General features: G+C 41.2%; 1 protein-coding gene across 2 annotated transcripts in view; it reads right to left on the reverse strand.

Annotated features, from left to right (window-relative positions):
- Positions 1-4,133: 4,133 nt before the first annotated feature.
- Positions 4,134-16,467, reverse strand: part of zdhhc15b (zinc finger DHHC-type palmitoyltransferase 15b) — a 75,946-nt gene continuing 63,612 nt past the window's right edge. Inside the window, exons 8-12 of one of the 2 annotated variants that reach the window (XM_047017757.1) lie at positions 5,289-5,421; positions 4,985-5,111; positions 4,554-4,669; positions 4,331-4,380; positions 4,134-4,239 (exon numbers count right to left, since the gene is read on the reverse strand). In XM_047017757.1, the coding sequence (XP_046873713.1) occupies positions 4,343-4,380; positions 4,554-4,669; positions 4,985-5,111; positions 5,289-5,421 (414 nt within the window). In that variant the 3' untranslated portion in view covers positions 4,134-4,239; positions 4,331-4,342. Of the gene's footprint in view, positions 4,381-4,553; positions 4,670-4,984; positions 5,112-5,288; positions 5,422-16,467 lie in introns of both variants that reach the window. The other variant, XM_047017756.1, reaches the window with a different exon arrangement.

Raw genomic sequence — 16,467 nt, forward strand, 5'->3', positions numbered from 1 at the left:
GTTAATTGTAGGAACAATAACCTACATTAATATTAATTGTTTCATTTGCTGAATTTTCTATTTTGACCAAGAGATGTTGTACATGGGGCAGAAGAATAAAGGCTGATCTTGTAAGGCTATCTACCTGCCCCCACCTCTCATATGGTAAAATATATTCTTGCTCTGATTTAACCCAAAGAGTCAAATAACTGTAATTCCATTGGTATTGGCATTATTTGGTTAATGTTAATACACTGTTCAGTTTCCCATCTTCCTTCAAACCATAGGGGAATAAGTTTCGGTTGTTTGGCCAATACCCCCAACAATGTTGAAATAGATTTGCTGAAATAACAGTTAGAGGACGGTAGCCTACATCATGTAAATTGTAGGAATCATATGAATCATGTAAATTGTAGGAACAATAGCCGATACAAATAGGCTACTCATTGTTGGATTTCTATTTGTAGGCAATAAAGAAGACCAAATATAATTTCAATTATTTTTCTTTATTTCAGTGGCAAAAGGTATTTGGTCAATTCTGAGTGCAAATCCACGGCGAGTAACACTATCGATGAAGACCCAAGGGCTGAGAATGTTGCTAAAATAAATTACAGATTGTGACAGGAAACGGTGACGTTAACTTAGGTATTTATCAGGGAATTAAAGTACATCAAACCGCAGTCTTAAAATCGTCTCCCGGCGTATAACTAAGCGAATTAATTTTTGTTCGAGATCACTCGGCTGAACCAGGAAATGATGTGCCGTGTCTGCCAACGCTACCAGGCTAAGAAAGTGGGGGCGGATCGGTTGAAACCAGAGTTTGGCATGGATAACCTGCTATCGAGCAGGTTAGTTTCAAGGAGTAAGTTACCATGGAAACTTACCAAAAGGTTTCGTTACCTCTCTTTCTGGAACGCGGAACTCGGAGTATGCCTCTTTTCAGGGTTAAACAACTCAAAGTTTTCATTAAACCCGCTACTTGGAATACCCCCCTGGACTTTGCAGTGTTCAGTTACTGAATAATAAAATAAGATGTTTCTCCTATGGCAATCATAGTCACATTTGGTCCAAGCTCAAACAGCTCTAATTCAGGCATATTTTCACAAATAAAGGGTACTTCAGGGGGAAGTCACCTTAAAGCCTATTCCTGACGGGGGAATCCTAATTATATGGAAAGATATACATGAAATAAATGTACAGATATGTGTTCAATATATTGTGGAATATATTTTAAATATAGGTAAAATTATATGGAAAAATATTTAAAATAAATGACAATGATCGCTTCCAGCAAACCTCTTTTGAATTAGCCATTTCCCCCTAAATAAATGTCAATCTCACGGTATTTACGTTTTTGGGGGCAAATTTTCAGCAGGTGGTACTGTTTGAATCGAGATTCCATTTGAAATACTGTCGTTGACAACCTTATTAGAATTCCTTGTCTCTGGCTGAGCGGTTAGGGAATCAGGCTATTAATCAGAAGGTTGCCGGTTTGATTCCCGGAATCGCAAAAATGAAGCTGTGTCCTTGGGCAAGGCAATTTACCCTACTCGCCTCGGGGTATGTCTCTGTACTTACTGTAAGTCACTGGATAAGATCGTCTGCTAAATGACTAAATGTAAATATCACCATATATGTCTGTACATTTTATGTGCATGTTCTCATATATGTACACATGCATTGTACAATATATCTTTCCATATAATTTTACATATATTTAAAATATATTCTACCATATATGAAGCATACATGTGACACTATATCTTTACATATATTACCCATACATTTATGGGTGGTTATTTATGAATACATAATTGCATATATTTTGGGATATATAACCACATTTATTATATATTAACGTTCCATATATTGCAATATATGGAAAACGGCAATCATTGCTGTATTCTGAAATATATTGCAATATATTACATGAATATATATTATAGTTTATAATATATTAGTAATATATTTATCATCAATATATTGTCCCATGTATTTCCATATATAATATATTGGTCAATGTAATGGAAAATAATATATTACAATATATTCAAATGTATTTCAAATCATATATTGGTAAATATATTTTCTTTCCGTAAGGGTACACGGACCCAGCACACCCAACTAGGACCCGCTGTTCCACTAAAATTAAAGAGAATTGCTAAAATGACCAAGAAAAAAAGCTAGCCATCTGTGTGGCGGAGTTGTTGAAATAACGGAAGTAGATAGCCGTGGGGTCAAATAAAAAACCTTCCAAAATGCTAACATCTGCAAATACTGTTGATTTTATGTTTTATTTATGTAATTCCTCATCTGTTATGTAATTCCTCAACATCCGTAGGATTTACTATTAAACTGTATTCCAAATAAAACTATCACCAACAAGTTATTCAAACTACAGAAGCGTACCACTCACATACCGGCTGAAAAAGGTGATTATTCCTCCACTTCAATAATACCAATTGGTATTACAACGGGGTACAACTTGTAAGGATCGTGCATTCGTGGAATGAGCAACACAGCTAACTGTGTGGGTAGCGGCCCAAAACAATGTGCCAAATGACTCGCCTGGCATATCACCAAAGACTCTTTATTGTGAAGACGACCGCAGTAGGTTTTTGAAAGTCCCGTTTATGGGAAATTGTATTCGCCCTCCCCCCAAATAAAAATTCACGGAATGACATTTCTTTCATTCAAAATGCAAAGACTACATCAATTGCTGTCTTAACACGGCACAAATGGTGCAAGGCTGTTCGGCTGCTGATCCATTGGCAGCAAATAGATCTGAAATTCGCCAGCTAAATTCAGCCTTGCATTCATTTTTAAAGAATGTCACGTGACAGGCCCCACAGGGCCGCATGAGATGGCAATGCGAATCAGGTTCGAATTTAGACTTGATCCGCTGTCAGTGGATTGACACCCTTACACCTCAACAACAAATATTTGTCACAAAATAATACTGTGTGGCACAATATGTGGCACAAGACCTCATCACACAGCTAATGCATACATACCTAATGAATATGTTGCCTGGGCAGTGGCGGATCTAAAGGGTGGCAAGGGTCGGCAGCTGCCACCCCATAAAATACCTTCCCCAATCTTCCCATGGAAATATATTATTTGTACAATACAGAACATTCAAAAAAAAAAAATATATATAAATTACTGTTTAATTTAAAATACAATGTTATAGCCTAATCATTTACCATAGGGAATACTGTACCCCCCTACTTTGGGGTTTTATTCGCCTCCACATTGGCCACCTAACAACTTCCTTCTGCCACCCCATTGCCACCCCGAATGAAAGTCGCTAGATCCGCTCCTGTGTCTGGGCCTCAAGAGTAAATGGAATTTTTGACTCTAAAACAAAAGCGTGCGACAAAGTGCCTTGACATCTGCAACTGACCAGTACAGCATTCCTAAAATTATAATGAGACCATCTACAATCTTTAACGTCTACAGTTAGAAAACAACAAAAACATATTGTCACTGTAGTACTTTTACGACAACTCAGTAGTATCTGATGCTACTTTATTTAAAACATTAAGATCTCAGAGTTATAGGTGTTGGAAAAAGTATTAAAGGTTCTTACTATAGAACTGTCATAAAACAAGCACTGATGAACAGTTAGAGGAATTGCCACTTTTGTCAAATGAACAGGTTTATGAGCTGGAGTGTAAAGGACACCATGTCTGGCAAAGCCGAATCTCCTCCTACACTACAAGAGGTCTCTCTAGTCTGGTATGGTGTGGTATTGGTTTTTATACCCCCAAAACAAGAGATGCCGTGAGCTTTGCTATTTAAGGTATTGTACTGTACAACATCACACCAGAGCCTGAGACAGACAGAAAGAGAAATATGGATAAAAACACATTATGAGCAAAATATGTCCCAGTATTTCAAAGGAAAAGCAATGTAAAGAGCCATTCATATAGTAAACACTTTTTCTTGATTATTCTGTCACATTGGACATAACTGACAATACCCAACCAAGGGAGATACTGATGCCGATATGTCCATCCAAGAAGAAACAATGAGCATTGTTGATAATCCAAACTTTCTTTTGGACTTTTTTCAATTACTATATTCTGTACACCACATGAACCCACAATACTTTTTCAACAAGAACCATGTCATCCATCCACACATGCCTGTTCAGAGTTTTTGAAGGCTTCACAGGATTGTGAATGTGTAAACCACAATACAGCTCTACATGTGCAGTCCCATAGTCCTCAGAGCTCTACAAAGTGTCCCAGTTTTCTATAGAGAGACCGGAAAAAAAATCACTGCAAAATTACTTAAATTATCCGGATGACAGCACAGTTTCAGGCAATAGGAATGTTCAATCTACCTCATCCATCTCTTACTCTTCCATCTCTATAGTAACCGAAGGGTCCAGATCTGAAACAAGATGATGTCAAAGATTTTTTTGACAATTGTTATTCTATATATTATGAACACAGTGAGGTTATAGTGTATGTTCAGCATATCTCAGCAGAAAACAATACCTAAAAAAAGTCATTTATTAACAGAAACATTCCAGTCAGCCTTCCACTGGCCTGTTTCACACTCACCCAGGCAGCCTTCCTCTGACCCGTCCTCTTCCTCCTCCCAGCCCTCCTCATTTGCCAGTAAGGGGTTCCTGGACTCACTTTGGCTCTTGAGGGGGAAATAATGTCCGTTTCCTTGGCTAAAACGTAAGGGCCAGGAAGTTAGGCTGTTATTCTATTATCTTTCTTGTAAGTCGCTTTGGATAAAAGTGTCTGCTAAATGAATAAATGTACTCATTCATTCATACATTCTTCCGTCCATCTGTTTTTCTCCCTCCTTACATCTACTGTTGTAGATGCATGCAAAACCTCCAAAATATTAAGTTAACATGCACATAATCTGTACGAAGGGAGCATTGGAAACCTGGTACAGATAGCTACAAACCACAGCACAACACCACAACATCTTACCTGGTACAGACAGGTACAGTATAAACCAGAGCCTCTTGCCTCACCTGGTACAAACAGGGATGAACCACAGCCTCTTGTCTTCTCCAAACACTTGCTCCAAGTTCCTCTTCAGGCCTACGTTGAAGCCGTTCCTGTCTGGACCAGTTACAAAGACTGGTTCAGAAAAGGCCTCTGAGGGAATAAGGGGTATAGACAGTGATAAAGAAAGAGAGGGAGTTATTGGATTCAGTTGTAACATTTTATAGGATAATATAGAAAGCCTCAAATTCACTATCGAACCCCTCCAGAATCCCTGTTAACATTCAACACCTCCCACTGGAAAAAAGGGGGATCCGATTGAACTCTTACCCAGAGTGGACCTGTTCTTGGCCACCAGCCAGCAGTGGTAACCAAATAGGAACATAAGACTGACGAAGAACATGAGTGCCACAAACATGAGGAAGAGGACATGGAACTTAGTGCGTCCGTTGGGCAGGTCCCCCTGGGAGAAAACCAGATAGATCTGAAGATCAGAACATTTCCATAAATACAAAGAAACCTAGATTGAAACAGAAATGTCTGTAAAATTTGCGTTACTTCAGCTGAAAGTACCGAGACATGTTTTTGACAAATGACCCCTTTGTTGAAAATAAAGTGAAACCTTCCCGACTATATTTGAGGGTCCTTACTTTGAGAGAGGGGGGTACGTAAGAAAGCCTCTTTACGCCGCCTTAGAAACTGCTTTTACCGACTGTAATTATAACGTACTGGCCTATATTTTGTGCTATGTCATTTTAGGCTCTTGTAACACAACATTAGCATTAGACACCCAAAGCTGCTAAAGTGAAGTTGTATGTATTGTGTGTATGTTTGTATGTTTATGTGTACGTAACTATTACAAGAAAACCTGAACTGTCTGTTTATGTCTGTATTACATAACTTTATTTGTAAATTCAAGTTAACATTTGTCAAACATTTATACATTCACATGTATTTATGTAATTAGAAAGCGCTAGTTCTTCTCTTCAATATGGTATAAACAGTTCAGGTGCATGATTCGATGAGAAAAATGCATATTCATAGAGAACAGGGCATTTTTATTTAGAGTTTCTCTTCCCTGGAACAGATTTCATGTTCCAATCTATGAGGGCTGGCGCCCTGGGGGGTATTCCAAGTAGCGGGTTTAATGAAAACTTTGAGTTGTTTAACCCTGAAAAGAGGCATACTCCGAGTTCCACGTTCCAGAAAGAGAGCTAACGAAACCTTTTGGTAAGTTTCCATGGTAACTTACTCCTTGAAACTAACCTGCTCGCTAGCAGGTTATCCATGCCAAACTCTGGTTTCAACCGATCCGCCCCCAAGTTCTTAGCCCGATAGCGTTGGCAGACAAGGCATATCATTTCCTGGTTCAGCCGAGCAATCTCGAACAAAATGTAATTCGCTTAGTTATACGCCGGGAGACGATTTTAAGACTGCGGTTTGATGTACTTTAATTCCCTAATAAATACCTAAGTTAACATCACCGTTTTCTGTCACAATCTGTAATTTATTTTAGCAACATTCTCAACCCTTGGGTTTTCATTGATAGTGTTACTCGCCGTGGATTTGCACTCAGAATTGACCAAATACCTTTTGCCACTGAAATAAAGAAAACTAATTGAAATTATATTTGGTCTTCTTTATTGCCTACAAATAGAAATCCAACAATGAGTAGCCTATTTCTATCGGCTATTGTTCCTACAATTTACATGATTCATATGATTCCTACAATTTACATGATGTAGGCTACCGTCCTGTAACTGTTATTTCAGCAAATCTATTTCAAAATTGTTGGGGGTCGATATATTGGCCAAACAACCGAAACTAATTCCCCTATGGTTTGAAGGAAGATGGGAAACAGAACAGTGTATTAACATTAACCAAATAATGCCAATACCAATGGAATTACAGTTATTTGACTCTTTGGGTTAAATCAGAGCAAGAATGGTCAAATGAAGGTTAAATAATATAATCATTTTATCATATTGCAAATGAATGCAATCAATTAAGTTAACTCTTATGCCTACTCTACCATGATTACTGTAAACCAGAGATAGAAAGCATGAGGTGAGGAAGAAGGCGTAGGCCTAGGCCAAGCCAGAGCTGAGGAGAAGGTCTCAGGAGATCAAGAATCCACAGAACAATGCTTCACAATTCAAGAACAACTACAATCACACCAGAATCTTGACCCTTACTTATCAACATGTCTAGCAATGCTACAGTAAGTTACAAAGATGTGAGAGCCATCAAGTTGAGACTCCATCCAGTAACTCCATATTTTACCATATGAGAGGTGGGGGCAGGTAGATAGCCTTACAAGATCAGCCTTTATTCTTCTGCCCCATGTACAACATCTCTTGGTCAAAATAGAAAATTCAGCAAATTCAACAATTAATATTAATGTAGGTTATTGTTCCTACAATTAACATCACCTGTGACCATGCATCCTCCCGTAACTGGTGTTGCAGTAAATCTTTTTTTTTTTCTACCTTAAGTAGGCCTACACCATCTCTTGGTCAGTTTTTGGCACTTTCTTCACAAGGTGCAATTTGTACAACTCATTTACTTGTAACTGGGTATACATAAGATTACATTAGCTACATTTCACAGTTCCACATGCAAAATTCACTTGCCATTAAATGAACATCTCACTGTATACAGCATCCATGGTCTGTTCAACAGGATCAGAATGTGCAAATCGTTTTTTTAACATTAATTATTCTCACAATGTCAGTGTAACTGACAATTCCGTACAAGCCTGTAAATAAAAGTAGATGTTGAAAAAAACTACCAGTAGCTACATAATTCTTTGCATCCATTTCTGCGGCAGCAGTCAATGTCTCTTCGTCATCTTAATCATCATCATCATCATCATCATCATCATCATCATCATCATCATCATCATCATCATCATCTTTTGATGAAAAACATTCTGTTGGGGGAAAACTGCTACTACAAATTGAAATAAGCACCAATTGATATTTACTTAGTATCATGTCGAATATGATTAAAACTAAGGTGACGTCGAGGCTACAATCACAAGCGTATAGCCTAAGCAAAATATGCGTTACCGGTTCATAGTATGTTTTTACATTTAATAAAACATTGAACACATTGGGGCCGGTGTGTCTGGAGGCTTCAAGTACCTGCTCCAGGGATGAGTGTGGTATTGCGACCTGAGCTGACCACCTGCTTGAGAAAGTTGTGACTTTGTAGTCAACATGGTTGTCAATTAAATATTTTTTACCGGTCTAGTTATGCCTAGGTCTCCCTTCGTTGATTACATCCTTGAGCCAGATGTAACATGGGGGCTTGTCCGGGATCATTGTTTGTTGAACAGACGGGTTTGTCTGTTTTGTCACAGTGAGTTGGGCGTGCGTGTCTCCTGGTCATGCAAGGAGGAGCGGTTGTTGGAGCTGTAAACCCCACATACGTAGGTACAGGCAGCGTTTTCTCTATAGGGGGATCCGCTAGTTTTTCTCTCTTAGCTGTTTTTTTGTCACGGAATACTGTCTGAGCGGCGAGTGCGCACTGCCGGTGAAGCTGCCGTAGCAGATGATGAGTATGTTCTTACTCACCGCTGTCGTTTTGAGCGTACCCAAGGTAATTGGGGTTCCCAGGAAATCCCTTTGGGTTATCGCCAGAACAGGTTCTATGCGGGTGACAGCTGTGGGTCGAGCCGGGTTTGTCATTTTTGCTTCGAGGCAGGTCATTGGAAGAATGAATGCCCTGTTCGTAGGGCGCGGGGAGAGCTTTCATCGGCCCCTTGACAGGTTACGCCTTCTGCTTTGGCCGCGACTGTTGTCGGTGGTAGGGCTAGCAGGGCTGACACCATCGCTGCTGTGCGGTTATTTACTGCCCTTTCTGCGCAGGCGTCTTTCCCTGTTGGTGGGGTAGGTGTTGGGCAGATTTTCTGTGTACATAGAAGCTTGTGTCTTCGTGAGGTCATACAGCGAGGCCCCCCACTAAGCAGAATATATACCAGACCTTCAAACTCCTCAGAGTAAAAAAGGTGAAAGTGTCGCGGGGGGGGGGGGGGGGGGGGGGGGGGGGGGGCGTGCCCCCGGCTCGATTTTTTTGTGTGATTTTAATATGCAAATGACACATTTCTGAGCGTGACTTAAAGGCCATATTGCAGGTTAAACATCACTGTTGATAAATGGGTACATGAAGCACTCAGGATATGTATATCTTAACACATATTAAAAAAATCTCCAAATGGTGTTAAAGACCAGTTTTTGTCGTTTTTGGTGTTAGCATTAGCATATTAGCGCAATTTGGTGATGACGTCATGTTGGGGAGACGTGGAGGAGACTAGGCATAGATATCCATAGACATATTATAAATATCTATGGAGACTAGCCTCACATTAGTACTAGAACTATGGCAAATGACTGCAACTCACCAGGACGCTTCACCAACTCCACTCATTCTCCTCAGACCATCTAACTACATAAAACATTTACACAATTTCTACAGAATGAAACACTTTCTGTTATGTACGCTATTGAAGCTTCGTCTCAAGATCTCTACAGACCATGCAGCTAATTTAATGCTCAACACTTGAACACAGGGGCTTATTACTTGAAAGAGGAACTAGAGATGGTACAATTTATGGGGGAAATTGTAGGGCGTGAGGCTGTTGCAGATGGGTCAGTTTATTATGAAACAAGCCAAACCCCCTTTGAAACTAGTTATTTTAACAACGTTGTCACCAGCAGTTTTTTTTCAGATGGAATTGCGATTCAAACAGTACCATCTGCTAACTGAAAATATGCAGCCAAACACGTAAATAAGCTTGATATTTATTTAGGGGGAAATGGCTGATTCAAAAGAAGTTTGCTGGAAGCAATCATTGTCAGTAAAAAAAAAAGCCGACCCTTTGGTCTCAGTCTAGAGCCCTGCATGGAGAAGCTGCAAGAAGCTACGAGCCAGCTAGCCTAGCTGATGTTGCTAGCCAAACTTCACTGAATGTGCCAGAAATGAAAAACGTTTCTTTTGACATAAAGTTTAGCCTGTGGCATTGAAGACAGCGATGCACCACACAAACTTGAGTTTAAATACATTAGTTAATGTGACATTACTTACTGCACCTGCAAGTCTTGAATTGCTTAAATGTATGATGCTGCCAGTACACCACGATAGATAGTACTTAAGGTACTAGTACTGTACAACAGTCTATCCCATAGAGTGCTAGTTCTATCCAGGCTAGCACATATATGCACGTCGTATTTACTGCGTCGTCTCAGTTAAACTATCAGGGCTTGGAAAAACTGTGACTTGCTAAACACACAGCTGCAAGACCCAGTGAAATGTTATATACAGCTAGCTAGCAAACTAACGTTAGCTAGCATCGCTAACAACATTGGCTAACTCAACTTCGGTAGGCTATCCTCAGTGCAAGCTGGCCAGTGCAGGTAACAGTTGACGCTGTGTGCTCAAAGATTCTGACGCAAGTGCTAAGATTCTGTTGGCCAAGAGAAAAAGTGCTAAGATTCCAATTGGCCCAGAGAAATGTAAATTATAAGAATTATCCAATAATGTTTTGCAATTCTAAGCCTGCATGGCATGCAGAAGAAGGGCAGCCTACCCCCCCCCCCCCTCCCCCCAAAAACTCTCCGGTTCTACACGATTCACGTAAATGACCCAATTGACCAAGAAAACGGCGATTGTCGCCGAAAAGCGGCAAATTTGCAGGTCTGATATACACGGAACGCATACAGCCCAGACAGTAGGGAGACAGCAGTGGAAAACATGCTCAAATAGGGCTTATGTGATTAACATAAGCGAATAGTGTTTTACTGAATGTGCATCGTGACTGTCTCCTGACTAAGTAAGTGACTTTAACTTTTAGTATTGTGTTTTTGCTAAATCTTGTGTCTGAGAAGAGCTGAGAGACAGCAGCTATCCAGGCCGTTAAGTAGCTAGCTAGAGATCGACTGTTAGGGTGATCACCGCCGCTTGAGACCCTGGCTTTGTTTACATAATTAGGGTCATTGTCAGCTGCGCCTTGCATATTTAAGGCGGCTGGCACTGCAAAGGCAGCCTCGCCTGGCAGCCTCGGTGCATGAAGACTCGGTCGAACATTATATATTATATTATATTCTACCTAGAACATTTTCATTGCTAGCATGTGTTTCCTTAGCATTCCTGTTCATTACACTACCCGTAGACGTAGATATGTCACAAAGTATATACGGTCAACTTCTAACCTTCACTACCTATCCAGATCTTCTCTACCTGCCCTCGCTTTCTTTAGGGCTCTGGAACTGCCAGTCTGCTGTGAACAAGGCAGACTTCATCCCGGCGTTTGCATCTCATGCTTCTCTTCATGCCCTTGCGCTGACAGAAACATGGATCCGCCCAGAGAACACTGCAACTCCAGCTGCTCTCTCCGTCAACCACTCCTTCACTCACTCACCCGCTCAACCGGGCGGGGTGGTGGGACAGGGTTGCTTCTTTCCCCACATATGAAATACACATCCACACCACGCCCTGTTACTGCCAAATTATTTGAACATCATTATGTTATGCTCACTGATCCTATCAAAGCATGCTTAATTGTTCTTTATCGCCCACCAGGACCGCTATCCGACTTTGTGGAGGAGCTGGACATGCTCCTCAGCGTCCTCCCAGATGATGGAACCCCCCTGATAGTCCTTGGGGACTTCAACATCCACCTCCAAGGAACGCAGGCCGTCGACTTCTTGTCTCTCCTGACTTCCTTTGACCTGACGCTGCTGAGCACACCGGCGACCCACAAGGCAGGCAAACGGCTAGACCTCGTCCTGACACGTAACTGTATCACTGACTTAACCTCTGTAACCCCACTGCACACTTCTGATCACTACTTTATCCAATTCTCTGTCTCTCTCCTTCCAACTCCTCCTACATTACATTTACATTTATGCATTTAGCAGACGCTTTTATCCAAAGCGACTTCCAAGAGAGAGCTTACAAAAGAGTATAGGTCACTGATCATAACAACGAGATAGTCCCAAACATTGCAAGTAGCCAAAACATGAAGCATACATTGTGAAAAGCTTAACAAGTGCCAAAGGGAAGACCCATAAGAGCATGCAGTTATACAAGTTACAAATGTTACAAAAGTTAAACAACATGAACCACAAAAGTGCAGGACTGTACCTGTAGAAGAACAATCAACAGTAAAATATTTCACAGCGAGTACAAGACTTAACTTTGTTATATCTAACCTAAAAGAGCAACAAGTCACTCAATAAGAGTCATTGTGATCCTGGAGGAAACTAACAAGTCCAGCCAAGCATTCTTAAGTGCCGTTGTACTCCCGGAACAAGTGCGTCTTGAGCCTTTTCTTGAAGGTGGGGAGACAGTCAGTGTCCCTGATGGAGGTGGGGAGCTGGTTCCACCATTGGGGGGCCAGGCAGGAGAAGAGCTTGTGTTGGGACCGGGCAGTCTTGAGCGGTGGGACCACCAGGCGGTTGTCTGAAGAAGACCGTAGGTGACGGGTGGGGGTGTAAGGTTGCAGGAGAGACTTGATGTAGACGGGTGCAGTCCGGTTCACTGCTCGGAAGGTCAGTACCAGGGTCTTGAATCTGATACGGGCGTTCCGCGCTCCTACCTCCCCTCCCCTTGTAACTTTCCGGCGCAACCTCCGCTCCCTATCTCCCTCCCATTTCTCCTCTATTGTAACATCCTCCCTCCCTCCCATTGACGAGTTCTCGTCCCACACCACTAACACTGCCACCGACCCCTCCCTTACGGAAGGAAAATATAATGCAGTATATTGGAAAATATCATGTGATATATAAGGCAATATATGTTCATATATGGGATGTAATATTTATATTGTACGGAAATACATGGGATAATAAATTGATGATAAATATATGACTAATATATTATAAACTATAATATATATTCATGTAATATATTGCAAAATATTGCAGAATACAGCAATGATTGCCGTTTTCCATATATTGCAACATATTCAACATGAATATATAATTTATATAATTATCCCAAAATATATGCAATTTTATATCTATAAAAACCACCATAATGTATTCCGATTTATATGGGAAAATGTATTGGTAATATATGTAAAGATATAGTGTCACATGTATGTTTAATATATGGTAGAATATATTTGAATTATATGTAAAAAAATATAGCTGCAAGCAGCAATGGTGAATTCCTCCTTCAAAATGTCAAAATATTGTAAAATTGACATAATAGATAGTTACACCGGGATTACCCAGAAAACCAAAAACTGTTTTGTAAAAAAAAAAAATGCCTATGTCTAGAGTTGAACCTGGAACCCTTCGATTACCAGCACAACCTCTCATCCAATTGAGCCATTCCAAGATCTAAACTTTGCAGTGTTCAGTTACTGAATAATAAAACAAGACGTTTCTCCTATGGCAATCATAGTCACATTTGGTCCAAGCTTAAACAGCTCAAATTCAGTCATATTTTCACATATTAAGGAGATCGTCTGCTAAAGGACTAAATGTAAATATCACCATATATGTCTGTACATTGTATGGGCATGTTCTCATTTATATACACATGCATTGTACAATGTATCTTTCCATATAATTGTACATATATTTCAAATAAATTCTACCATATATGAAGCATACATATATAGACACTATATCTTTACATATTACCCATACATTTTCCCATATAAAGCGGGATATAAATTGCATATATTTTGGGATATATAACCACATATATTATATATTAATGTTCCATATATTGCAATATATGGAAAACGGCAATCATTGCTGTATTCTGCAATATATTGCAATATATTACATGAATATATATTATGGTTTATAATATATTAGTAATATATTTATCATCAATATATTATCCCATGTATACATTCCCATACATTATAAATTGGTCAATGTAATGGAAAATAATCTATTACAATAAATTAAAATGTATTTCAAATCATATAAAGATAAATATATTTTCTTTCCGTATGGGCTTGTTAACCACTTTAACTGCATCACTTGACTCTCTCTGTTCCCTGTCAACCAGGCCTGCGCGATCTTCTCCCTCCTGCCCGTGGCTTACGGATGTTATTCGTGAAGAACGGTCCACCCTTCGGGCAGCTGAGGAGATGGCGCAAGTCCAAAAACTGTCTGGACCTTGATAAGTATCACTCCCTCCTTAAATCTTTCTCTTCTCACATAACTGGTGCTAAAACCCTCTACTTTCTGAACAAAATTAAATCTGCTTCAAACCCCCACAAGCTTTTTTCTACCTTCTCCACCCTTCTTAACCCACCTCCCGAACCCCCTCCCTCCACCCTGACAGCAGACGACTTCTACTCCTTCTTTGAGAAAAAAGTCGCAGACATTAACAGTCGGTTCCTTAAACCCACCTTTCCTACCCTCTCACCCTCCACGACTGACCCAACTAAATGTCTAAACTCTTTATCTCCCCTGTCCGAGGCAGAGCTCTCTGACCTAATTCTCTCTCATCGCCCTACCTCCTGTCCCCTTGATCCTGTCTCCTCCCCTCTCTTTCAAACCATCTCCCCCTCCATCATAACTTTTCTTTTCCATGTCCTAAACTCCTCTCTTACCTCCGGCACCTTCCCCTCTGCCTTCAATCAGGCCAGAGTTGCCCCTCTACTCAAAAAACCCTCCCTTAACCCTGCCGTCCTCCAGAACTACAGACCGGTATCACTGTTACCCTTCTTTTTCTAAAACAATTAAACGTGCTGTATCTAACCAACTGTCTAACTTTCTCTTTCAGAACAACCTGCTTGACCCAAACCAATCGGGCTTCAATACCGGCCACTCCACAGAGACTGCCCCCCTCTCAGTCACCACTGCCCTCCAGTCTGCCAGAGCGGCTTCAAGGTCATCCGTCATCATTCTGCTGGACCTTTCTGCAGCGTTTGATACGATTAACCACCAGATCCTGCTCTACAGACTTTCTGAGATAGGCATTACTGGCACTGCACTCCAGTGGATATCATCCTACCTGTCGGGAAGATCCTACCAGGTCTCCCGGGGAGGCAAACTGTCAGACCCCCCCAGCTCTCCACTGGTGTCCCACAGGGCTCCGTCTTGGACCCCTCCTCTTCTACAACATCCGGAAGTTCAGGAGATACCTGTCTGAGCACTCCACCCAGCTGCTAGTCCAAGCACTGGTCCTCTCCAAGTTGGACTGCTGCAACTCGCTGCTCGCTGGTCTCCCAGCATGTGCAACCCGCCCTCTTCAGAGGATTCAGAACGCAGCGGCCTGCCTGGTCTACAATCTACCAAGACGCTCCCATGTTACCCCGCTCCTCATCTCTCTCCACTGGCTACCCATCAACCCCCGTATCAGATTCAAAACCCTGGTACTGACCTTCCGAGCAGTGAACGGGACTGCACCCGACTACATCAAGTCTCTCCTGCAACCTTACACCCCCACCCGTCACCTACGGTCTTCTTCAGACAACCGCCTGGTGGTCCCACCGCTCAAGACCGCCCGGTCCCAAAACAAGCTCTTCTCCTGCCTGGCCCCCCAGTGGTGGAACCAGCTCCCCACCTCCATCAGGGACACTGACTGTCTCCCCACCTTCAAGAAAATGTTCAAGACACACTTGTTCCGGGAGTACAACGGCACTTAGGAAAGCTTGGCTGGACCTGATGTTAGTTTCCTCCAGGATCACAATGACTCTTATTGAGAGACTTGTTGCTCTTGTAGGTTAGTTAACAAAGTTTCGTCTGCTAAATGACTAAATGCAAGTTAACTCTTGAACTCTTGTACTCACTGTGAAATATTTTACTGTTGATTGTTCTTCTGCAGGTACAGCCTTGCACTTTTTGGGGTTCATGTTGTTTTTATTTGTACTTGTATAACTGCATGCTCTTATGGGTCTTCCCTTTTGGCACTTGTTTAGTTTTCACAATGTATGCTTCTTGTTTTGGCTGCTTGCAATGTTTGGTACTTTCTCGTTGTTGTGATCAGTGACCTATATGCTCTTTTGTAAAGCTCTCTCTTGGAAGTCGCTTTGGATAAAAGCGTCTGCTGAATGCATAAATGTAAATCTTTCTCCGACCACCAAGACGGAGTTGGCCAGGTTCTTGGGGATGGTGGGGTGCTACAGGGGTTGGGGTGACAACCCTCCCCTTTTTGAGCGACCATGTTGCCTAGGACGTATATGAGATAAGATTTTAACAATTCCGATTCCTTATCAATTTGATTCCTTATTGATTCTCTTATCGATTCTTATTGGGCAAGGGGGGGAAAAAAAGAGCACAAACGGGTTTATTGTTGGAATACTGCTTCAGCATTCCAAGTATTGTTCTTTGAATCTTTATTTAACTTCTTCTATTTCTTCCGTGACACCCTTCAGCGCCTTCAAATCTTTAGCTATTAAAACCGTTCAACCAGGGGCGGAGCAGGGGTTGTGTCTCCGGGGGGGCGGAAACTGATTGGGGGGCCCAGTCATTAATATTTTGCAGTGCAATAAAATATAACAATAAAAAGTAACCAATGGCAACCTCTATTGTGA

The sequence above is a fragment of the Hypomesus transpacificus genome, unplaced genomic scaffold (genome assembly GCF_021917145.1).
Source record: "Hypomesus transpacificus isolate Combined female unplaced genomic scaffold, fHypTra1 scaffold_64, whole genome shotgun sequence".
NCBI lineage: Eukaryota > Metazoa > Chordata > Actinopteri > Osmeriformes > Osmeridae > Hypomesus > Hypomesus transpacificus.